The 19085-nt window shown below is 48.9% G+C and overlaps 1 protein-coding gene across 1 annotated transcript; it reads right to left on the reverse strand.

The window, feature by feature from the left end:
• Nucleotides 1–563: 563 nt before the first annotated feature.
• On the reverse strand, nucleotides 564–18109 carry ZAP70 (zeta chain of T cell receptor associated protein kinase 70). The gene is made up of 12 exons (XM_021544303.1): nucleotides 17665–18109; nucleotides 14285–14445; nucleotides 11602–11740; nucleotides 9251–9329; nucleotides 8786–8826; nucleotides 6540–6588; nucleotides 5842–6022; nucleotides 4226–4432; nucleotides 3445–3637; nucleotides 2306–2446; nucleotides 1107–1219; nucleotides 564–687 (listed from the first exon to the last, which is right to left on the reverse strand). The coding sequence occupies exons 1-12, from the start codon at nucleotides 18064–18066 to the stop codon at nucleotides 564–566; spliced, it is 1830 nt and encodes a 609-aa protein (XP_021399978.1). The 5' UTR covers nucleotides 18067–18109.
• Between the last annotated feature and the right edge of the window lie 976 nt (nucleotides 18110–19085).

The following is a 19085-nucleotide window of genomic DNA, read 5'->3' on the forward strand; positions in this document are numbered from 1 at the left end:
GGTCCTGGAATTGTTTGGGAACCACCTTGGAGGGCTGGATGACACCTGCTGAGAGGTGCAGGGGTACAAACCAGTGGGACCAGCTCTGTCCCACTGCTCCTCCCCATCCCACTTGCAAACCAGCTGCTTCTTGCCCTAATCCAAAGGGAAAAGGCCACCACGAGGTGGCTCCATGTGCTGTGTCCCACCCCGTGCAAGGCCCACCAGAAACGTGCACTTGGTGGTTTCCTGGGGAAGCATTCTTTGTTAAGGCATCTGGAAAAAAATCCTGATTTTCTGGACCCAACACGGTTCATCCTCCGTGAGCCGGGAGGCACAAAGCTCTGGGATTCTGGGACAGCTTTGGAATCGGGTGGGAAGGAGCTCTGGCAGTCTGGACTCCTGGGCTGGGTCAGGCTGGAGGAGCTGGGGGGCCCAGCCGGGTGTCCCTGTCCGTGGGGACACCAACGTCCCCCTCATCCTCATTCCGCAGCTGCCAAGGAGCATTTGAGAGATTAAAGCAAAACTTCACAAAGAGCCTTTCCAGGTCCATTCGGGGCAGGTGGAGCAGAGGAGAAGGAGTCTCAAGGAAGAGCTGCTTTGGCCCTGTCCCCTGTGTCTGGCCCATTTTCGGGCTTGGCAGCAATGCTGTAGTAGTAGGAGCGGATGGAGTTTTCCACAGCCACAAATCCTGGACGTTCTTCCCATCTGCAAGGGCAGAGAGGAACAAATAAAGTCATCAGAGAGGACAAAGCTGGCCTGATGCAACGAGAGGACACAGAGACCCCGGGGGAGAGCTGCAGCCTGGCTGTGCCAGGGCTCAGGAGGCAGCTGAGACTTTTCAGGGACAGAGAGGGTCAAAGACACCGAGCCTTGGGGATCTTCCAGGATTGGCACAGGCAAATGAGGGGATCTGATAATAAAAAAATCATCTTGAGCTGAGGAATCATCACAAACAAAGGCAGGAGGCACCATTTGCTTTGTGTTGTCACAGTGTGGTGAAAGTGTCCCTGCCTGTGGCAGAGGGCTGGACTGGATGGGCATTAAGGTCCTGTCCAACCCAAATTTCCAGTCCCGTTCTGGGATTTGGGACCCTGATGGAACTGACAGCGTGGTGAAATGCTCACCTGTATGTCCAGCACTGCTGCATCAGGGCGTACATCTCTGCTGGGCACTCCTGGGGACAGTCCATGCGCTTGCCCTGCTCTATGAAGCTGATCACCTCAGGGCCCTTCATTTTCTGGGATGGGAGCAAGGGGAAAGGGATTAGTGTGTTCAGAGCTGGCAGCAGGGGTAGAGGAGGCAGGTTAGAGCTGGGCCTGGGGTGGGGCTTTGTCCCATACCCCCCACACCTGGCAGTCACTGTCCCACCCCAGCAGGCAGAATGGGTGTCTCACACTGTGCCAGGCCATCCCATAGACCCCATCCCAGCCACCCTGCAGATCCCATCCCACAGATCCCATCCCAGCCACCCTGCAGATCCCATCCCACAGATCCCATCTCAGCCACCCTGCAGATCCCATCCCAGCCACCCCACAGATCCCATCCCACAGATCCCATCCCAGCCACCCCACAGATCCCATCCCACAGATCCCATCCCAGCCACCCATCCCATCCCATCCCATCCCATCCCATCCCATCCCATCCCATCCCATCCCATCCCATCCCATCCCATCCCACCTCCAGACTCCATCCCACCCACCCTGCAGACCCCATCCTACCCAGCCTCCACCCTCCACCCCTTCCACCCTGCAGATCCTATCCTGCCAATCCTGCAGACCCCATCCCACCCACCCTACTCACCCCATCCCTCCTGTCCTACCAATTCCACCCCACCCACTCTGCCCACCCCATCCCACTCACCCTGCAGACCCCACCCCACCCAAGCACGGGCCTAGCAGTGGATATAAAGTGATTTTTTTATCTCTCAAGTGAGCAGAATGATCAAAGAGAAGAAGGATCAAAAAACTCTGCTTTGATTCAAACCCAATTTTGATTAGAAGAAATTGGGTTTGAAATTGATTAGATTAGAAAATCTTCTAATCAATTTGAAATTGATTAGAAAACAAAATTTTGTTTGTTTTTTATTTCTTCTCTCTTAAAATGAGCACAAAGCTGCAGGATCCACCCAAATTTGTGCCTTTTCCTAAGTGGAATGGGGTTGTATCACCCATGGGTGACAGAGCCAGCTCTGTCTTGCCTTGTAGGGTCCCTGCCTCATCTTGTAGGGTTTCTACCTCATCTTGTAGGGTCCCTGCCACACCTTGCAGGGTTCCTGCCACACCTTGTAGGGTCCCTGCCACACCCTGTAAGGACTCTGTCTCACCTTGTACGGTTTCTGCCCAAAGCTGAAGGCCTCCCACATGGTCACACCGTAGCTCCAGACGTCACTCTTGCTGGAGAACTTGTGGAAGAGGATGCACTCGGGGGCGTACCACTTCAGGGGCCACTTCCCTGCTGTCCTGGCCTGCAGCAGGGCAAGGAGGAACATTTGCAGCCTGAGACACGGAGTGCTGGGACCTGTGCCTGAATTCTGCTTGGTGTTTGTGTCAAACCTCATTTTGCTGAAAAAAACACCTGAAATGGGAGCTTCAAAGCCCAGTCCAGGCCCTGCTGTCCTGTTGTGCAGGTGCTGAATGCCCACAGTGCCACCTTCCTCCTGCCACCTGCCCCCAGGACTCAGTTAAACCATGGAATCATGGAATGGTTTGGGTGGGAAAGGACCTCAAAGCCCACCCAGTGCCACCCCTGCCATGGCAGGGACACCTCCCACTGTCCCAGGCTTCTCCCAGCCCTGCCCAGCCTGGCCTTGGGCACTGCCAGGGATCCAGGGGCAGCCACAGCTGCTCTGGGCACCCTGTGCCAGGGCCTGCCCACCCTGCCAGGGAACAATTCCTGCCCAATCTCCCATCCAGCCCTGCCCTCTGGCACTGGGAGCCATTCCCTGTGTCCTGTCCCTCCAGGCCTTGTCCCCAGTCCCTCTCCAGCTCTCCTGGAGCCCCTTCAGGCCCTGCCAGGGGCTCTGAGCTCTCCCTGGAGCTTCTCCTCTCCAGGGGAGCACCCCCAGCTCTCCCAGCCTGGCTCCAGAGCAGAGGGTCTCCAGCCCTGTGACCAATTTGTCTGGACTCATTCCAGGAGATCCTCATCCTTCTTGTTCTGGTGGCCCCACAGCTGGACACAGAATTCCAGGTGGGGTTTCTCCTTTAGCTGAGCACTGCTGGGAAGATCAGCCCTGGCTCACTCCTCATCACCTTCTCTTCTCTTGGCTCCTCTTATCCCCCTGGCTGCCTCTGCATCCTCCTTGTCACCAGAGCTCTGCAGAGCCCCTTTTAATGTCACAGCAGTGAGGCACAGCCTGATGTGCAGAGGGGTCTGTGAGCAGCCCAGGTCCTCAACTCTCCGTGGCTCTCATCCTCCCAGCCAGGAGGGCTCCTGCTCCAGACCCTTTGCTGTGCTCACACCCACCTTGTAGTAGCTGTCATCAGCTCCCAGAGCCTTGGAGAGCCCAAAGTCACTGATCTTCGCATAGTGCTGGTTCACCAGCAGGACATTCCTGGCTGCTAGGTCCCTGTGGACAAAGTTCTTCTCCTCCAGGTACTTCATCCCCATGGACACCTGGTGCATCAGCTCCACGATGTTGCTCGTTGTAATCTCGTCCCTGGGGAGGTGAAAGGAGAGCTCAGTAATAAAGGACCTGCTGTGCTCCCCTCTGACTTTTCCAGCTGCAAGGGAGAAGGAGCATGGAGATCTCTGCTCCAGAAGCATCAGCCCCTGGAGCATCACATGAAAGATTTCCTTCTGCTCTTTTCAGCTTTCCTGCACCTACAAGGGTGTGAATAAATTATTTCTCTCCAGAGAGGGAGAAAGCTAGAGAAGTTTTCTCAGAATCAGCCTGGGAAGCTTTAGGGAGTTGGAGATAAACAATGATAGCCAAATATTAAAAACAATCTGCAGGTGGTGTTTTTCTAATAATCTGTTTTTCTGGTTTTTCTCATAAGATAGTTTACAAATAGGTGTCTTGTTAATTAGCCAATAATGTGAAATGTATTGATTAAATGACCAGTCAGGTCCACCTGCAGTGAACTAAGCTATAAGAGAGGATGAAATAAAGGAGGTTTTTGCCACTTTGCTTCCTGATCTGACTGGGTGTCATCTCTGACTCAGTGGTGACACAAGGGTGCAGGGCTTTTGAAGTAGATTTTGAGAAGAAACACAGGAAATCAGTCACGTTTTATCCAACACTCACTTCTTGGAAGCCAAGAACCTGTTGAGGGGCCCTCCAGAAGCCATCTCCATCACGAGCATCAGCGACTCGGCCTCGCACACCCCGATCATTCTGACAATGTAGGGGTTGTCCAGCTGGTGCATGATCTGAGCTTCCTTCATCATCTCATCCTTCACTGTCTTCTCGTTGTTGCTCTTCAGCACCTTGATGGCCACGTCGATCTGCTTCCTGCACAGGGGAACAGCGTGGGATGGGCTGAGCACAGCTGGAATCAGGGCTCACAGCCAGGAATGGAAATCCCTTCTCCTGTGACAGTTTGCCCTCTCAACAGCCTGTTCTGGCAGGGCTCTGCACCATCCTTGTGTCCCAGGATGGAGAGAAAATGTCACCTCACCCTTGTGGGTGAAGCCAGAAGTCACATCCCTGATCTGGAGATGAGACACCTCCCCTCCCACACTGAGATCTGGGTATCAGTGCCATTTTTCCAGGAGGAAACAGAGGCACAAGTGGGTAAAGACCATCACAGACAAACAGCAACAGAGCCAAGGGTGGCACAACTCAGTGTCACTGCTTCGGCCTGACATGGACAGAGGTGGCCTCAGGAAGGTGGAGTTGTTCCTCTGAGCCCAGCAAGTCCCTTTGGAAGTGGCAGCTGTGTGCCTGGGAATGTGGTGCAGCTTACACACCTGAGGCAATGCAGCTGTTGGGAAAAACCAATGGGAAGCCATGGAATTACAGCATCATAATATCCTGGGATCACTGAGGTTGGGAATGACCTGCAAGATCATCAAGTCCAACCCCTGACAGAACACCACCATCCCCACTAAACCCCACCACAAAACCTGCTCATTTTCTGAACACTTCCAGGCGTGGTGCCTCAACCATCACATCCATCATCCCTGACCTTCCAGATCATTTCTAATCCACTCCAGTGTCACTTTGGGGCCCATCTAGAGATAAGCTGGGGATACCTCAAGCCCAGCTTTGGGAATCCAGAGCTTCCCTCTGGCTGCCCTGGCAGGTCTGGGAACCTGGCAGGGGTCAGGAACCCCCCTGGACAGAGACACTGTCTGTGATCTCTGTCCATGGAAAAGAGTTTTCAATCTTGCAGGATGAATTACCAGCTCTGAGTGTTTGATATCAGTAATAATTAAGTGTGGCACGGGTGCAAAAGTAAAATTTTAGGATTCTAGATGAGGGGTCCAAAGGGCACAAGATGGAGGAAATTGGGTGAGCCTTGTCCTTTTTCTCCTTCTTCATGCCCTCCATGTTTCACTGTGGTGTTGGCATTTTTCTGTTGGTTCAGGCTGGGGACACACTGTCCAACGTAGGTGACAGATATTGGCACGTTCTTGTAAATGCAGCCCAGGGAGTTTCTGGTATTTAATGTTTGTAACATCCCACTGAGGGCAGAGCCCCACACGCTGCCCTGCAGGACAGAGCTGGGCAGGGCAGCAGAACATGTGAGAGATAAACAGAATAAACAACCTTGAAACCAGCACAGACCAATTCTGGCTGATTCTTTGGCAGGGGGCTGACAGACAGAGACTTTCTACAACCTCAGAATCATCAATACCTCAGATTCCGACACCCAGCCAGCTCCCTCTCCTTCCCCCTTCCCCAGCACCCTCACTCACTTCCTCATTTTGTACACTCCCTTCTTGACGCAGCCGAAGTTTCCTGCACCCAGCTCCACCTCATCGATCATCAGGTGGTCCCTCTTCAGGAAGAGCTTCTTGTCCTTCAGCTCCTCGGGGTCGCTGTAGGGGCTCTCGTAGACACTGGTGTCCATGGGCAGCAGGCGGGATTTTCCTGCCCCTTCCCAAGAGGAGCGCTTGGTTATAACCCTGTCCTTCCCCATCCCGCTGGCCCTCATGGATTGGGAAGGGTTTTTCTGCTCTTTTGGCCAATTCACCTTCACCTCCAGCATTTCTGGTCCCTCTTGGGTATCTCCCTTCCTTTCACAACCCAGGGCCCCTCCCAGGCTTGGTTGTTGAAAGAGAGAGGGGTCTGAGCATTCCCACTCCACATATCAGCCCTGCCAGCCCTGGGCAGGGCTTTACCCACTGAAATTTAGTTGAATCCACTGAAAAGTGCAAATTGTAGTGAAAAAAGGGGATAAGACAGGGCTTCACTTCCTGGCTAAGGCAAGGAATGGGGTAGGGCTTGATTTCCTGGGAGCCCCATGTGGGTGCAGTGCCCCGAAGTGTCTGGGTGCTCCTGGGTGCTTCTGTAAGAAAGGGGCTTTGTAGCAGGGCTCCAGGGAAGCCCTGGGCTCCTGGGACATCCCCAGTCCTGTTCCCTGTGAGGAGGAGAGGGCTCTGGAGCTGCTCACCGACAGGGTCTGGGGTGTATCCGTCTGCATTGAGAGGCCCCAGGTTTCTCTGGAAAAGAAACGAGGAGAAGGTGGATAAAGGAGAAAGTGGATAAAGGAGAAAGTGGATAAAGGAGAAATTGCTTCAATGCAAATGGAGGGGAAAGGGACAGCGAAACTGCACCCCAACACAACCCCAGCTGGTGGGGTGGGATTGGAGTGGTCTGGAGCCAACATTCTGTTCCAGTCCAGTTCCCCCAGGGCACAGCAGGGATCGGAGCCAGGGACCCTGAGCAGGTCCCTTCTCCAGGGCTGTGCAGGGCTCTCTGTCCCCTCTGCTGTCCCCATCTGAGCCACGACTCACAGTCTGCTCACTGAGCCAGGGAGGGGAGGGAAGCCTGGAGGCAGTAAGGGAGAGTGGCCTTGTGAACACACAGGGACACTGCACAGCCACTGTCTCCACAGCAGAGAGTGACAGGGTGGCACAGCTTGGAATGGCAGTCACAGAATCCCAGAGCTGGAAGAGATTGGGAAGAACAACATTTGCCAGAGCTGGGAAGAGCCTGGGAAATTCCATAAGGAGGCCAAAGGAAAGCCAAAATCTGCAGCCTGAGCAGGGCATGTGGAGTGCAGCGCTGTTGTTGGGGCAGCCAGGAAGGATTTTGGGCCCTGATGTGTGGGGTAAATCCTGAGATTTAAAGCAGATCCTTTCCCAGAGGAGCTGCAGGGTTTGTTCCGTGCATCCCAGGCACTTTGGGATGGGGACATCACTCAGCCTGGGGACACCCAGCCAGCCCAGGGACACCAGGCTGTCCCTTCCCCTCCTGCCTGGCTCAGATTTCAGCTGCAGTCAGAGCCTGGCACCATTCTGTTGCCATAAAAATGCCCCAAAATCTGATAGCAGCACCACTGGATCCAGCAGTGTATAAATAAATTGTTTTGTGTATAAATAAATAGAGGGGACATCACTCAGCCTCACAATTTGCTGAGCTGGAAGGGACCCTCAGGGATCATCAGCACAGACACCCCAACAACCCCACCCTGAGCATCCCTGAGAGAATTTGGGAGGAGCGTTGTTCAGGCACAGTTCCATCCCCGAGCTGAAAGCACAGAGGGACAATCAGAGCTGAGAAAGGGTGAGGGGAGAGAGAGCTCAGGAGGGGAGGGATCAGCCGCTGCCACTGGCGGCTCTGCTGAGGGGATAAATCTGGGTCTGCTCTGGGTGAGAGAAAGTGCTCTGAAATCCTTCCCAGGCTGGGAAACACATCCTGGTTCTAAGGTCACTCTGGAAGTGTTGATCTGAGGGTTCATAGATCATGGAATATCCTGAGTTTGGAGAGACCCTCGGGGATCATCAGTCCCCTGCCCAGACCCCCCAACAGCCCCACCCTGAGCAGCCCTGAGAGCGCTGTCCAAACGCTCCTGCAGCTCTGGCAGCCTCGGGGCCGGGACCATTCCCTGGGGAGCCTGGGCAGTGCCAGCACCCTCGGGGGGAAGAACCTTTCCCTGAGCTCCATGCCAAGGCCTGGCACAGCTCCAGCCCTCGCTGGGCTCCAGGAGCTGTCCCAGAGCAGAGCTCAGCCCCTGCCCCTCTGCCTCCCCTCGGGAGGAGCTGCAGCCCCGAGGAGCCTCCCCTCATCTCCTGTGCTCCAGCTGAACGAGCCAAGTGCCCTCAGCCGCTCCTCAGACCTTCCCCAGCTCCGTGTTCCTCCTTGGGACACTCTCCAACAGCTTTGGACCTTTCAGGGTCTATTGCCCAGCACCCTGGAGGACACTGTGGGTTCTGAAAGCGCCCTGGGGTGATGGGCGAGCCCCCGGGCCTCAGTCAGCCCCCCTGGGACCCCAGAGCCGCAGCTTTCAGCACAGCTCAGCGCTGGGGACTGAGCAGGGCCATTCCCCAGGGCAGGGCCAGCACAAAGCCCTGGCCGGGGGCCAGTGGGAGCAGCAGGGCTGAGCATTCCCAAAATCCCAGCAGCTCCTGCCTGGCCAGCGGGGCAGGGATGGAGGGTCCCCAAGGACAGCCCCACATGTTGCATCCTTGGAAACCCTTCTCAGCTCTACCAGCGGCTGTGCCCGGCTATTCCCCACCCACATCCAAGCTGGAAAGGGAACAACATCCCAGCTGGGCTCAATAAAAGTCCAGCGCAGTTCCTGAGCTTTTAGACAAAAGCAGGGTTTGAAGAGCAGGGTTTGATCAGCCAAGCTTGAAATGCAGCAATATTAAAACCGCTGAGTTCCCAGTTAAACAAAGCCTCCCCCAAACTTACGCTCACGGAGGGGTGGGTGGGTGGAACTGGTGCTGCAGAGGCTGCAAAACAGGAGAGAGGATTTGTTACCAGCACTTTGTTATCAGCACTTTATCAGCACTTTGCCCAACCAGGACCAGACCGTGTTCCTTGAAGAACCCTGTGGGTCTGGTCACGTCCCCTCTGCCCCCCAAAGAAAAATTTCCACAGCTTTAGGCTAAAAAGGTGTGGAAATGTGTCTGGATGTGGCTGTTACTCCCAAATTCTGGCAGGGCAAGTGCCAGCACTGGAGCACCCCATGGGTCAGGGCCAGAGACTGGCAGAGCTGAGCCCCAGGACAGGGCAGGCTCTGAAGTGACATTTGTGACACGTGGAGCCAAAGGAAAATTCCCTTCACGGAAAGGGAAATTTGGGCTGGCACTGCTCCAGCTGGCACCAGCTGGTGGCAAACCAAGGCCAGGGTGGCACCGAGGGGTGTCAGCTCACCTGGCATGTTGGGGTTGGGGCAGGCTTCCCTCAGGTAGAAAATCAGCCCGTCCGGTTTGAGTTTTAAGTACTCCACCAACTGGGAAAGGGATGGGAGGAAAAAGAGATTATTGTGAGGAAGGAAAAAAACCTCAATATATAATATAATGTATAATGTATAATGTATCAGATATCAGATATCATATATCAGATATAAGATATAAGATATAAGGTATAATATGTAATATGTAACATGTAATATGTAATATATAGTATGTAATATGCAATAGGTAATAGGTAAAATATAATATAATATAATATAATATAATATAATATAATATAATATAATATAATATAATATAATATAATATAATATAATATAAATATAAATATAATATAATATATTGATATTATAATATATAAGCCTACATATTTATATGTTATATACAATATATAAAAAAAAACTTAATATGATACCTAATCTATTATTATATATAATATATAATCGATTATATATTATAATAATATATTATTATATTATTATCTATTATATATATTTAATGTCATGCTTTTAATATATCTAATTATATATATTATTATCTATATTATACATTATATATTATATATCATTAATATAATATATATCGTTATTATTATACATATTTTCATAATTATAATTATAATTATGATGATTATAATGATAATTATAATTATGATGATGATGAAGATGATGATGACGATGATGATGATGATTATGTTTTTTTGTTTTTTTTTTTTTTGCAACTTTTGTGGCTTGGGGCAATGAATCCTTTCAGATTTATGGCAGACTGTTTCTGTTTCTGTGTTCTATTTGTGCACTTCGGGGTGTCCCAGGGTGTGATGGCATCCCTGGATATCTGCCAGAGCTGGGAAGAGCCTGGGAAATTCCATAAGGAGGCCCAAGGATAGCCAAAATCTGCAGCCTGAGCAGGGCATGTGGAGTGCAGCGCTGTTGTTGGGGCAGCCAGGAAGGATTTTGGGCCCTGATGTGTGGGGTAAATCCTGAGATTTAAAGCAGATCCTTTCCCAGAGGAGCTGCAGGGTTTGTTCCGTGCATCCCAGGCACTTTGGGATGGGGACATCACTCAGCCTGGGGACACCCAGCCAGCCCAGGGACACCAGGCTGTCCCTTCCCCTCCTGCCTGGCTCAGATTTCAGCTGCAGTCAGAGCCTGGCACCCTTCTGTTGCCATAAAAATACCCCAAAATCTTTGTTTTCAATAAAATTCCGAGTGAAAACAGCCCCGGGAAATCAGAAAATTAGGCAAAATGGGGTTGTTGTCACTCAATCAGCCCTAGCCAGGAGAAAGCTCTGACATCCACTCCCTGGAGAATTTTAGTTAATGGTTTAACTCTTAAATGACTTCTTTTAATTAATTAATGCCAACCAGTATATGTATTATTAATAAATATTGTGTTATTCTTCAATTAAACTCAGCCAGCACGGATCAAGGTTGTCATGAGCTACTTTTGCAGGAGCACAGCTGGGGAAAATGACTGGAATTTTAAGTTTTGATAAACTGACTCTGATATACTGCAATGAACAAAGCCTGGGAGAGAAAGATGGATTGAGGCTGGACATCTGGAATGCAGAATTTATGGATCACAAAGAGGCTTTGGAGAAGCCAGAAACAAAAAAGAGACTAAAAAAGATTCAGTTTAAGCATTGGAGAGTCCCTGCTAGAGGAAAAAAAAGACTAAAAAGATTAAAAATACAGTCTAACTAGCAGAAAAAGAGAGAAATTAATAACCAAAAGAGGATAGAATGGTAATTAATGAAAGATAATTAACACAGAATCATGGATTATTCTGAATTGGAAGGGACCCCTGAGAATCAATGGTGATGATTCTTAATTATTAAGTGATGGGATCAAACCACAAGCAAAATGTTATGATGTCATTTAGAACTAATGAACATTAATTTATTTTTCTATATAAGTAAGTTTAATAAATAAAATAATTTTATATAAATACAGTTTCTACAATATAAATATCTATTTCTATATAAAATGTATATAAATTTATATTTTAATATATGTTTATATTTCTATATAATATATATATCAATAAATATATAAATTATATCTAAATATTTCTAGTTTATATAATTTTATATAAATATAAATGCACAATTAAGTAACAAAGTTTCGGATCAGGGTCTGTGTGGAGGCCAGAATTTTCTCAGCCATGCACACAAACCCTACCCATGAATAAAATAACTCCTTATTCCCTGACACTAAACTGATGCTGTTAGAGGGGTTTCATTGATCCCGAGGATTTGGAGGGATTGGTAACGCGTCCAAGCAAGGAGAAGGTGCCGCAGATTCTCGGTACCTGCCAGAGGGTGTCGAACTTGGTGCCCTCAGGAATGGAATATTTCCCGGACTTGTCGTGATCCACCCGGTAGTGGTACACGGTCTTGCCGTAGACGAGGGACAGGGCATAGGCACGGTTCTCCTTCTTTTCCCGCAGCCTGGCAGGAAGGAAAATATTCCTCAATTATTGAAAGCAGCTCGTGGCTTTCCTCTGAGCAGTGGGCACGTGCATGTGGAGAGATGTCCCTGAATTCCTGTTTAAAATTATGTATATATTATACATAAAATTTTAAATAAATAAATAAATAAATAAATAAATAAATAAATATATATATATATATATAAAATATTATATATTATTAAATTATATATGTAATATAAATAAATATATCTAATAGAACTATAATATAATATATATTATTAAATTATATCTATTATATATAAATATATAACTAAATAATGTGTATTATATATCTAAATGTATCTAATAGATAAATTATCAATATTATAAAATTATTCATGTTATATCATGTTATATATAATATATTATATATATAGCATTGATAATTATATTATCCATAATATAATATATAATATTATAATTATATTTTATATAATTATATATATTATTTTATTTATAATTTATCATTATATATATATTATATATATATGATACTATATATTATTTTATATAGTTATTATAGCACCATAATATGTAATAATATAATAATATAATAATATTATAATATTATAATATAATAGTAACAATTCTTATATATAATATTCTATATTCTATATTCTATATTCTATATTCTATATTATATATAATATATAATATATAATATATAATATATTATATATTATATATTATATATTATATATTATATATTATATATTATATATTATATATTATATATTATATATTATATATTATATATTATATATTATATATATTATATATATTATATATTAATATATATTATAAAATTATATCTATTCCAGTCCAAAATGAAATGCAAGAGGCTGTCTGGAGCTATTTTTAAGTTTAAATGCCAGACCTGATCCAGTACCTGCTACCTCGGCAAAAAAAAATCTCCCTTAAGGTGAAAACCCCCACAGGGGCCCAAACTCCGCTCTAAAGATTCCGGCAGAGCTGAGGCAAAGCCTAAAGCTGCGTTCAGTGGGTTCCCTGGACTCACACCTCCCAACAGCCTCTGAGGAGGAGAGCAGGGACCTTTCTCCTCCAGGTTTCTGCCCCTCTCACAGAACCAGAGAGTCTCAGAAGCATTTGGGTTTGAAAAGGCTTTAAAGTCACCCCGTTCCTTCCTCCGTGCCAGGCTGCTCCAAGCCCTGCCCAGCCTGGCCTGGGCACTGCCAGGGACCCAGGGGCTGCTGTTCCTCAGATTAGCCAGGAGAAAGCTCTGACATCCACTCCCCGGAGAATTTTAGTTAACTCTTAAATGACTTGTTTTAATTAGTTAATGCCAACCAGTATATGTATTAATAATAAATATTGTGTTATTCTTCAATTACTCTCAGCCAGCACGGAACAAGGTTGTCATGAGCTGCTTTTGCTGCTCCGGGCACCCTGTGCCAGGGCCTGCCCACCCTGCCAGGGAACAATTCCTGCCCAGTCTCCCATCTAAACCTTCTCTTAGTTTCAAATCATTCCCCCTTGTCCTGTTGCTCCAGATCCTGTTGAACTGTTCTCCAGCTAATCCTTCCTTTCCCTAACTCACCCAGGAGAGAATTAAATTATTTTAAGGCTGCCTCACCAGGGCAGAGATGCAGAGCAAAACTTTCTCCTGTGTTTTCTGGGCCTTACATTGCCAGCCTGTCAGTGTTTTTCAGTATCTTCCCCCACTGAACCCTCTATCCCTCACCATCCTGTGCAGCAGCAACCAAACTTTATACAGGTATTGAAATAAGAGAAAGAAATAAAAATCCAGATTGGCTCTTCATGGTGGGGCAGATGTTGGAACCCTGGTCACTGAGAATTTCAGATTTTCTGTGCTGACAGGCACTGACCCCCAGGAGAACACTGCATTGACCTGAGGCCGTGGAGAAGCTTCCAGAATGGAATGACAGAACTGGGATTGTGGGTGTGTGGTTTGAATAGAAGTGTGGAATATCACACTGTGGAAAACAGAGTTGAAGGATTTAGAATACAGCAATATATTTAAAGCAAAATAGAAGTTTTAAAGCAGAAGCTAATCCTTCTTCTTTACCTTCTTCTTCACTTTCTTCTTCATGAGTTTGAGTAGTATCATGTAATTAAATAAAAAAGTCTACATTACAAATCATGAGTAGTTATTAAGTTAAAAGTAAAAATAATGTAGGTGTATTTTCTTAATTGGACAGTTTATCCTTAAAAGGCCTTGTAGACAGAGAGATACAGCTCCATTTTTTAGCTTGTTCAAGTACTATAAAACTCACAGTCTATGAATTTATGACATAGATAAGAACTAAGAAGCATCTAAACAAAAAAACCTTCTCAGACACTTAATCCAAACCTTAACAGAAAAAATATCCAAAGAATCCACACAATGGTGCCCCATGTGAGGAAGAACAGATTTGGGGCTTTGAAATACCTGTAACCACTCTGAGAAAATTCAGCTGCACCTTCTCTGTCACATGAAACCAGTCCCAGCAGGGCAGTGGGGGTGGGAAATGGTCAAAACTCCAGGGATTTGGGTACTCACAGGAATTTCCCATCGGGCTGTGCCCCCGCGTAGAGCCTCCGTTCCGCTTCCTCCCGGCTGATATTGCCGTGGTACCAGGGCATCCTCTCGTGGGCTGTGGTGGCCACCAGCTTCTCCACCTGGGGAGCCTGGCTGATGATGGCCTGTTCCAGGGCATCCCCCTGGGAAAGAGCAGGAGAAGAGACCTGCTGCCATCCTGCTGCTCTGCTGAGGGCTTCAGCACAGCTCTTTTGGGGCACATCACACAGGAAATTTGGAACGTCTCAAGACCCAACAGCGGCTGAATCCTGTTCTGCTGCAGAGCAGAATTCCTGGCTTGTCTCAACTGACCTAATCCTTAAAACCCAGCTGAAGTCCTTTGACTTTGGTGAGGGAAGAGGGAAGGCAACATGTTTATGTGGGGAATCTTAATGCTGGGCTTGTGGGATGTCATTCAGCCTCGTGTTTCAGGCTGGTGGCAAGTTGGATCTGTGTCCTGGCAGCCCAAAGGGCCGCCCTGTCCTGGGGGCAGCAGGCCAGGGAGGGATTGTCCCACTCTGCTCTGCCCTGGGGCAGCCTCAGCTCCAGTGCTGGGGGCACTTTGGGCACCACAAGGTCAGAAGGAGCCAAAGCTGTTGGAGAGTGTCCCAGGGAGGGACACGGAGCTGGGGAAGGTCTGAGGAGCAGCTGAGGGCACTTGGCTCGTTCAGCTGGAGCACAGGAGATGAGGGGAGGCTCCTCGGGGCTGCAGCTCCTCCCGAGGGGAGGCAGAGGGGCAGGGGCTGAGCTCTGCTCTGGGACAGCTCCTGGAGCCCAGTGAGGGCTGGAGCTGTGCCAGGGCTTGGCATGGAGCTCAGGGAAAGGTTCTTCCCCCCGAGGGTGCTGGCACTGCCCAGGCTCCCCAGGGAATGGTCCCGGCCCCGAGGCTGCCAGAGCTGCAGGAGCGTTTGGACAGCGCTCTCAGGGCTGCTCAGGGTGGGGCTGTTGGGGGGTCTGGGCAGGGACAGGGGCTGGGCTGATGATCCCTGGGGGTCCCTCCCAGCTCAGGATATTCCATCACTCCATGATTTTTTTGAGGGCACAACCTTTCTGGTGCCCCTGCCCTCCTGGCTGCTCACCAGGACTTGGCAGGGTCGGTGCAGTTTGGCGATCACGGGGGAGGGACCCTGAGTTCCTCTCCCCAGGCTGAGGGTGTCAAACCCTCACTGTCCCTTTGCCAGGAGGTGGCGATGTCCTTTGTGCTCTCTGCAGGTGGCCACAGATCTGCTCTAGGGGAAAGCCTACAGAATCCCCCGGTCTGGGAGAGAATTCTGCCACAAAATTCCTCATTTTAGCAGAGAACGCCTCATTCAGCTATAGAAACCCTACAGAACACCTCATTCACCCTATATAACACCTCATTCTGTCAAACACGTTGGTGTAAATAGGCCACATTTAGAAAGGCTCCATAAGGACACTGCCTGAGCCGTATTTCTCCAAGGATTTAAAAGAAAATATAGAATCCCAGAATTATTTAGGTTGGTAAAGACCTCCAAGGTCATCGAGGCCAAGCTGTGCCCTATCCCCACCTTGTCCCCAGCCCAGAGCACTGAGTGCCACATCCAGGAATTCTTTGGACACCTCCAGGGATGGGGACTCCAAACCTCCCTTTGCAGCCCCTTCCAAGGAAACAACAAAATGACCCCTGGAAGTGTCTGAGAAGCCAAGGTAGCAGCAGGCAGAAAGAAATTAAATCCATGGCTGCCAGTGGGACCATTTAGATTTTTGATTTATGTATATATTGTAGATATTCCAGTCTGCAATAAAATGCAAGAACCTGTTAGGGGCTATTTTTAAATTTAAATAACACACAGACCTGATCCAGCACCCCTACCCTGGTCTCATAGGTAAAACCTTCACTGGCAAAAAAAACCCTCCAGAGAGGCAAAAATTCCACTCCAAAGAGTGAAAAAAATCAGAGCAGAAGCCTAAATCTGGTTTCATTTCATCTTCAGCACAATGTTTGGAGGCACAGGTGCCTCTCATATGGAGAGATATTCCCAGAAATCACAGAATATTCTGAGTTGGAAGGGACCCACAAGGAACATCGAGTCCAATTATTAAGTAAATGGGCCCATATGGGGATGGAGCCCAAAACCTCGGCATTATTAGCACCATGTTCTGACCAACTGAGCCAGTCACAGGATTGGGATGGAGATTATGCTGCCAGCAGCACTAGGGACACATCCATGGCATGGGGGTCATGTTTTTATGTGCCTCTGGAGCTCCATGGTTGAGTTTTGGGATGGGTTTGTTTAGTTCTGGGATGGGTTTGTTTAGTTCTGGGATGGGTTTATTGGGGTTTAGGATGGGTTTGTTTAGTTTTGGGATGGGTTTGTTGGGGTTTGTGGGTTTGTTAGGGTTTGGGATGGGTTTGTTTAGTTCTGGGATGGGTTTCTTGGGGTCTGGGATGGGTTTGTTGGGGTTTGGAATAAGTTGTTTAGTTCTGAGATGGGTTTGTTGGGGTTTGGGATGGGTTGTTGGCTTTTGGGATCAGCACTCTGGTCTAAGGGAGCATCCCATGGGCTGCAGAGGAGAAGAACACTTGGAGGAAGGCCAGCAAAGTGAGCTCCAGCTGTTCCAAGGATGGGTCTGAAGGCTTGGGAAGATGTTTAGACCAGTGTGCGGAAAAGAAACTGGGAAAGAGCAGGATTCAAACCCTTCACAGCACCATCACCTTCCAAGGAGAAGAACCTCACTCTGCTGTGCTGCAAATGGGACACAACAATGCCAGAGGGGTCACGGCTTTCCACCCTGTTGGAACCCTGGTCACTGAGAATTTCAGCCTTTCTGTGCTGACAGGCACTGACCCCCAGGAGAACACTGCATTGACCTGAGCCAGTGGAGAAGCTTCCAAAATGGAATGACAGAACTGGGATTGTGGGTGTGGAGTCTGAACTGAAGTGTGGAATATCACAGGGTGAGAAACTTAGAGTTGAAGGGTTTAGAATACAGCAATATATTTAAAACAAGATGGGGGTTTTAGGGTGGAGACTGGTCCTTCTCCTTCTTCTCCATGGGTTTGGGTGGTTTTGTGTAATTGGATAAAAATTATTGTGGGCCATGGGTGGTTGGTTATTGGGTTAAAAGTAAAAAATAATTTAGGTGTCATTTCTTAATTGAACAGTTTATCCTTAAAAGGCCTTGTAGAGAGAGCGACGGGGCTCCATTTTGTAGTTTGTTAGAGTGAAGTGCTGCAAAACTCAGGGTTTGTGAGACTGAAACATAGATAAGTACTAATAAACATCTGAGTCCAAACAAGAATTACTGCCTTGCACAATTAATCCTGACCCTGGCAAAATAAAAGAGAAGCAAAAAACGAAAAGCAAACAAAAAGAATCCACTCCAGAAAGCCGTAGTACCTCCAGTTTCCACGTCTGCCGCACGTACTCCCGCACCATGTTGTCCCTCATGCTGTCGAAGACGCCGGGCTGGGGCTCCACCCCGCTGGGGCGGTTGCAGGGCTTGCGCAGGGGGCAGCAGAGCCCGTCAGCATCCTTGGAGTAGAACTCACAGAGCTCCTCGGGGCCGCAGTGGGCCTTGCCCCCCAGGATGGCGTAGGTGCCGTTGAGCTGGCGCTCGATGGGGTAGTGGTAGAACTGCAGGTCGCACACCATGGACAGCACGTAGCCGCCCAGGCTGCGCAGGCACTGCCGCAGCAGGAACAGCCCGTCCGCCATCCCCCCCAGCTTCAGGTGCTCCTCGGCCTCCGAGCGCGCGATGCTGCCGTAGTAGAAGGGCAGGTGGGCGGCGGCGTCCGGCATCTCCCCGGCCTTGCTCGCCGCGGTGGCTCACGCGCTCTGGAGGCTGCTGGCCCAACAGGGAAGAAGTTGGGCGTTACATTGCGCTCAGGCCATGTTTTCCCCCATTCCCCGGGACCCCTGTGACTTGGATCAAGATAAGCCTGGACCCCTCCTTCCAGCCCCAACAGGGTTGGTGGAGAGCCAAAAGAGTCCTCCCTGTCCAGAGCCTGGATAAACCCCTGACCCTTCCTGTTCAGAAGGCGATGCCCCTTCCTGTCTGGTCTCTTTCCCTTGCTCTTCCCCTCGGACCATGCAATAAAGAGCTGGACAACTACATCAGGGTGAGAGCCTCTTTTGGGAATCTTTGCCCATCTCCTGATGTTCCTCCCCTCAAGGCCGCGTATCTCTGGGCTAGCCTGATCATTTAGGGGCTGAGAGAGAGGAGGAACGTCAGATGGTAACCCTCCCCTGGAGGGAAAAACCCCCCATAGCTGTACCCACCCTTGTTAGGGTGAGGAAAAAGGCTTCTCCCAGCATGCCTTGCTGCGACATGCAGATTCCATGTATCCCATTGGCTCTTCTGCCTCGCTCCACCCCTGTGCCCTCATCCCATTGGCCCTGGTGTTCTGTCCCACCTCTCAAGATCCTTATATAAACCCCTGTTTCTCCCTGCCTGAGTGGCTCTTTGTCCCTGGATTCCTTTGGGGAAGAAGCTCGATGAAGGTTCTCCAGTTCTCCTTGGAGCCCACACAAAAACCCCGTCTCTCCCTCTGCATCACCCGGATCACAGAAGAGCTGGGATCACCCAGCGTGAGCACAGACCTGCCTGTGCCCCCGAGGTGTCTTTTTCAAGACACTTCTTTGGGAAGGTCACAGCATTCTGAACAAGGCCCGCCGTGACAGCACACTGCTGGGGCCCGGCCTGACTGGGAAAATTCATCCCTGAAGCATCATTTTGCAAAATGGTTTTATTTGGGTTCAGACTTCCCTGTCTAGAGGTTCTCCTGCTGGCTCTCTATGGGGTTGTTTCAAACTCACAG

The sequence above is a fragment of the Lonchura striata genome, chromosome 28, assembly GCF_046129695.1.
Source record: "Lonchura striata isolate bLonStr1 chromosome 28, bLonStr1.mat, whole genome shotgun sequence".
Taxonomy (NCBI): domain Eukaryota; kingdom Metazoa; phylum Chordata; class Aves; order Passeriformes; family Estrildidae; genus Lonchura; species Lonchura striata.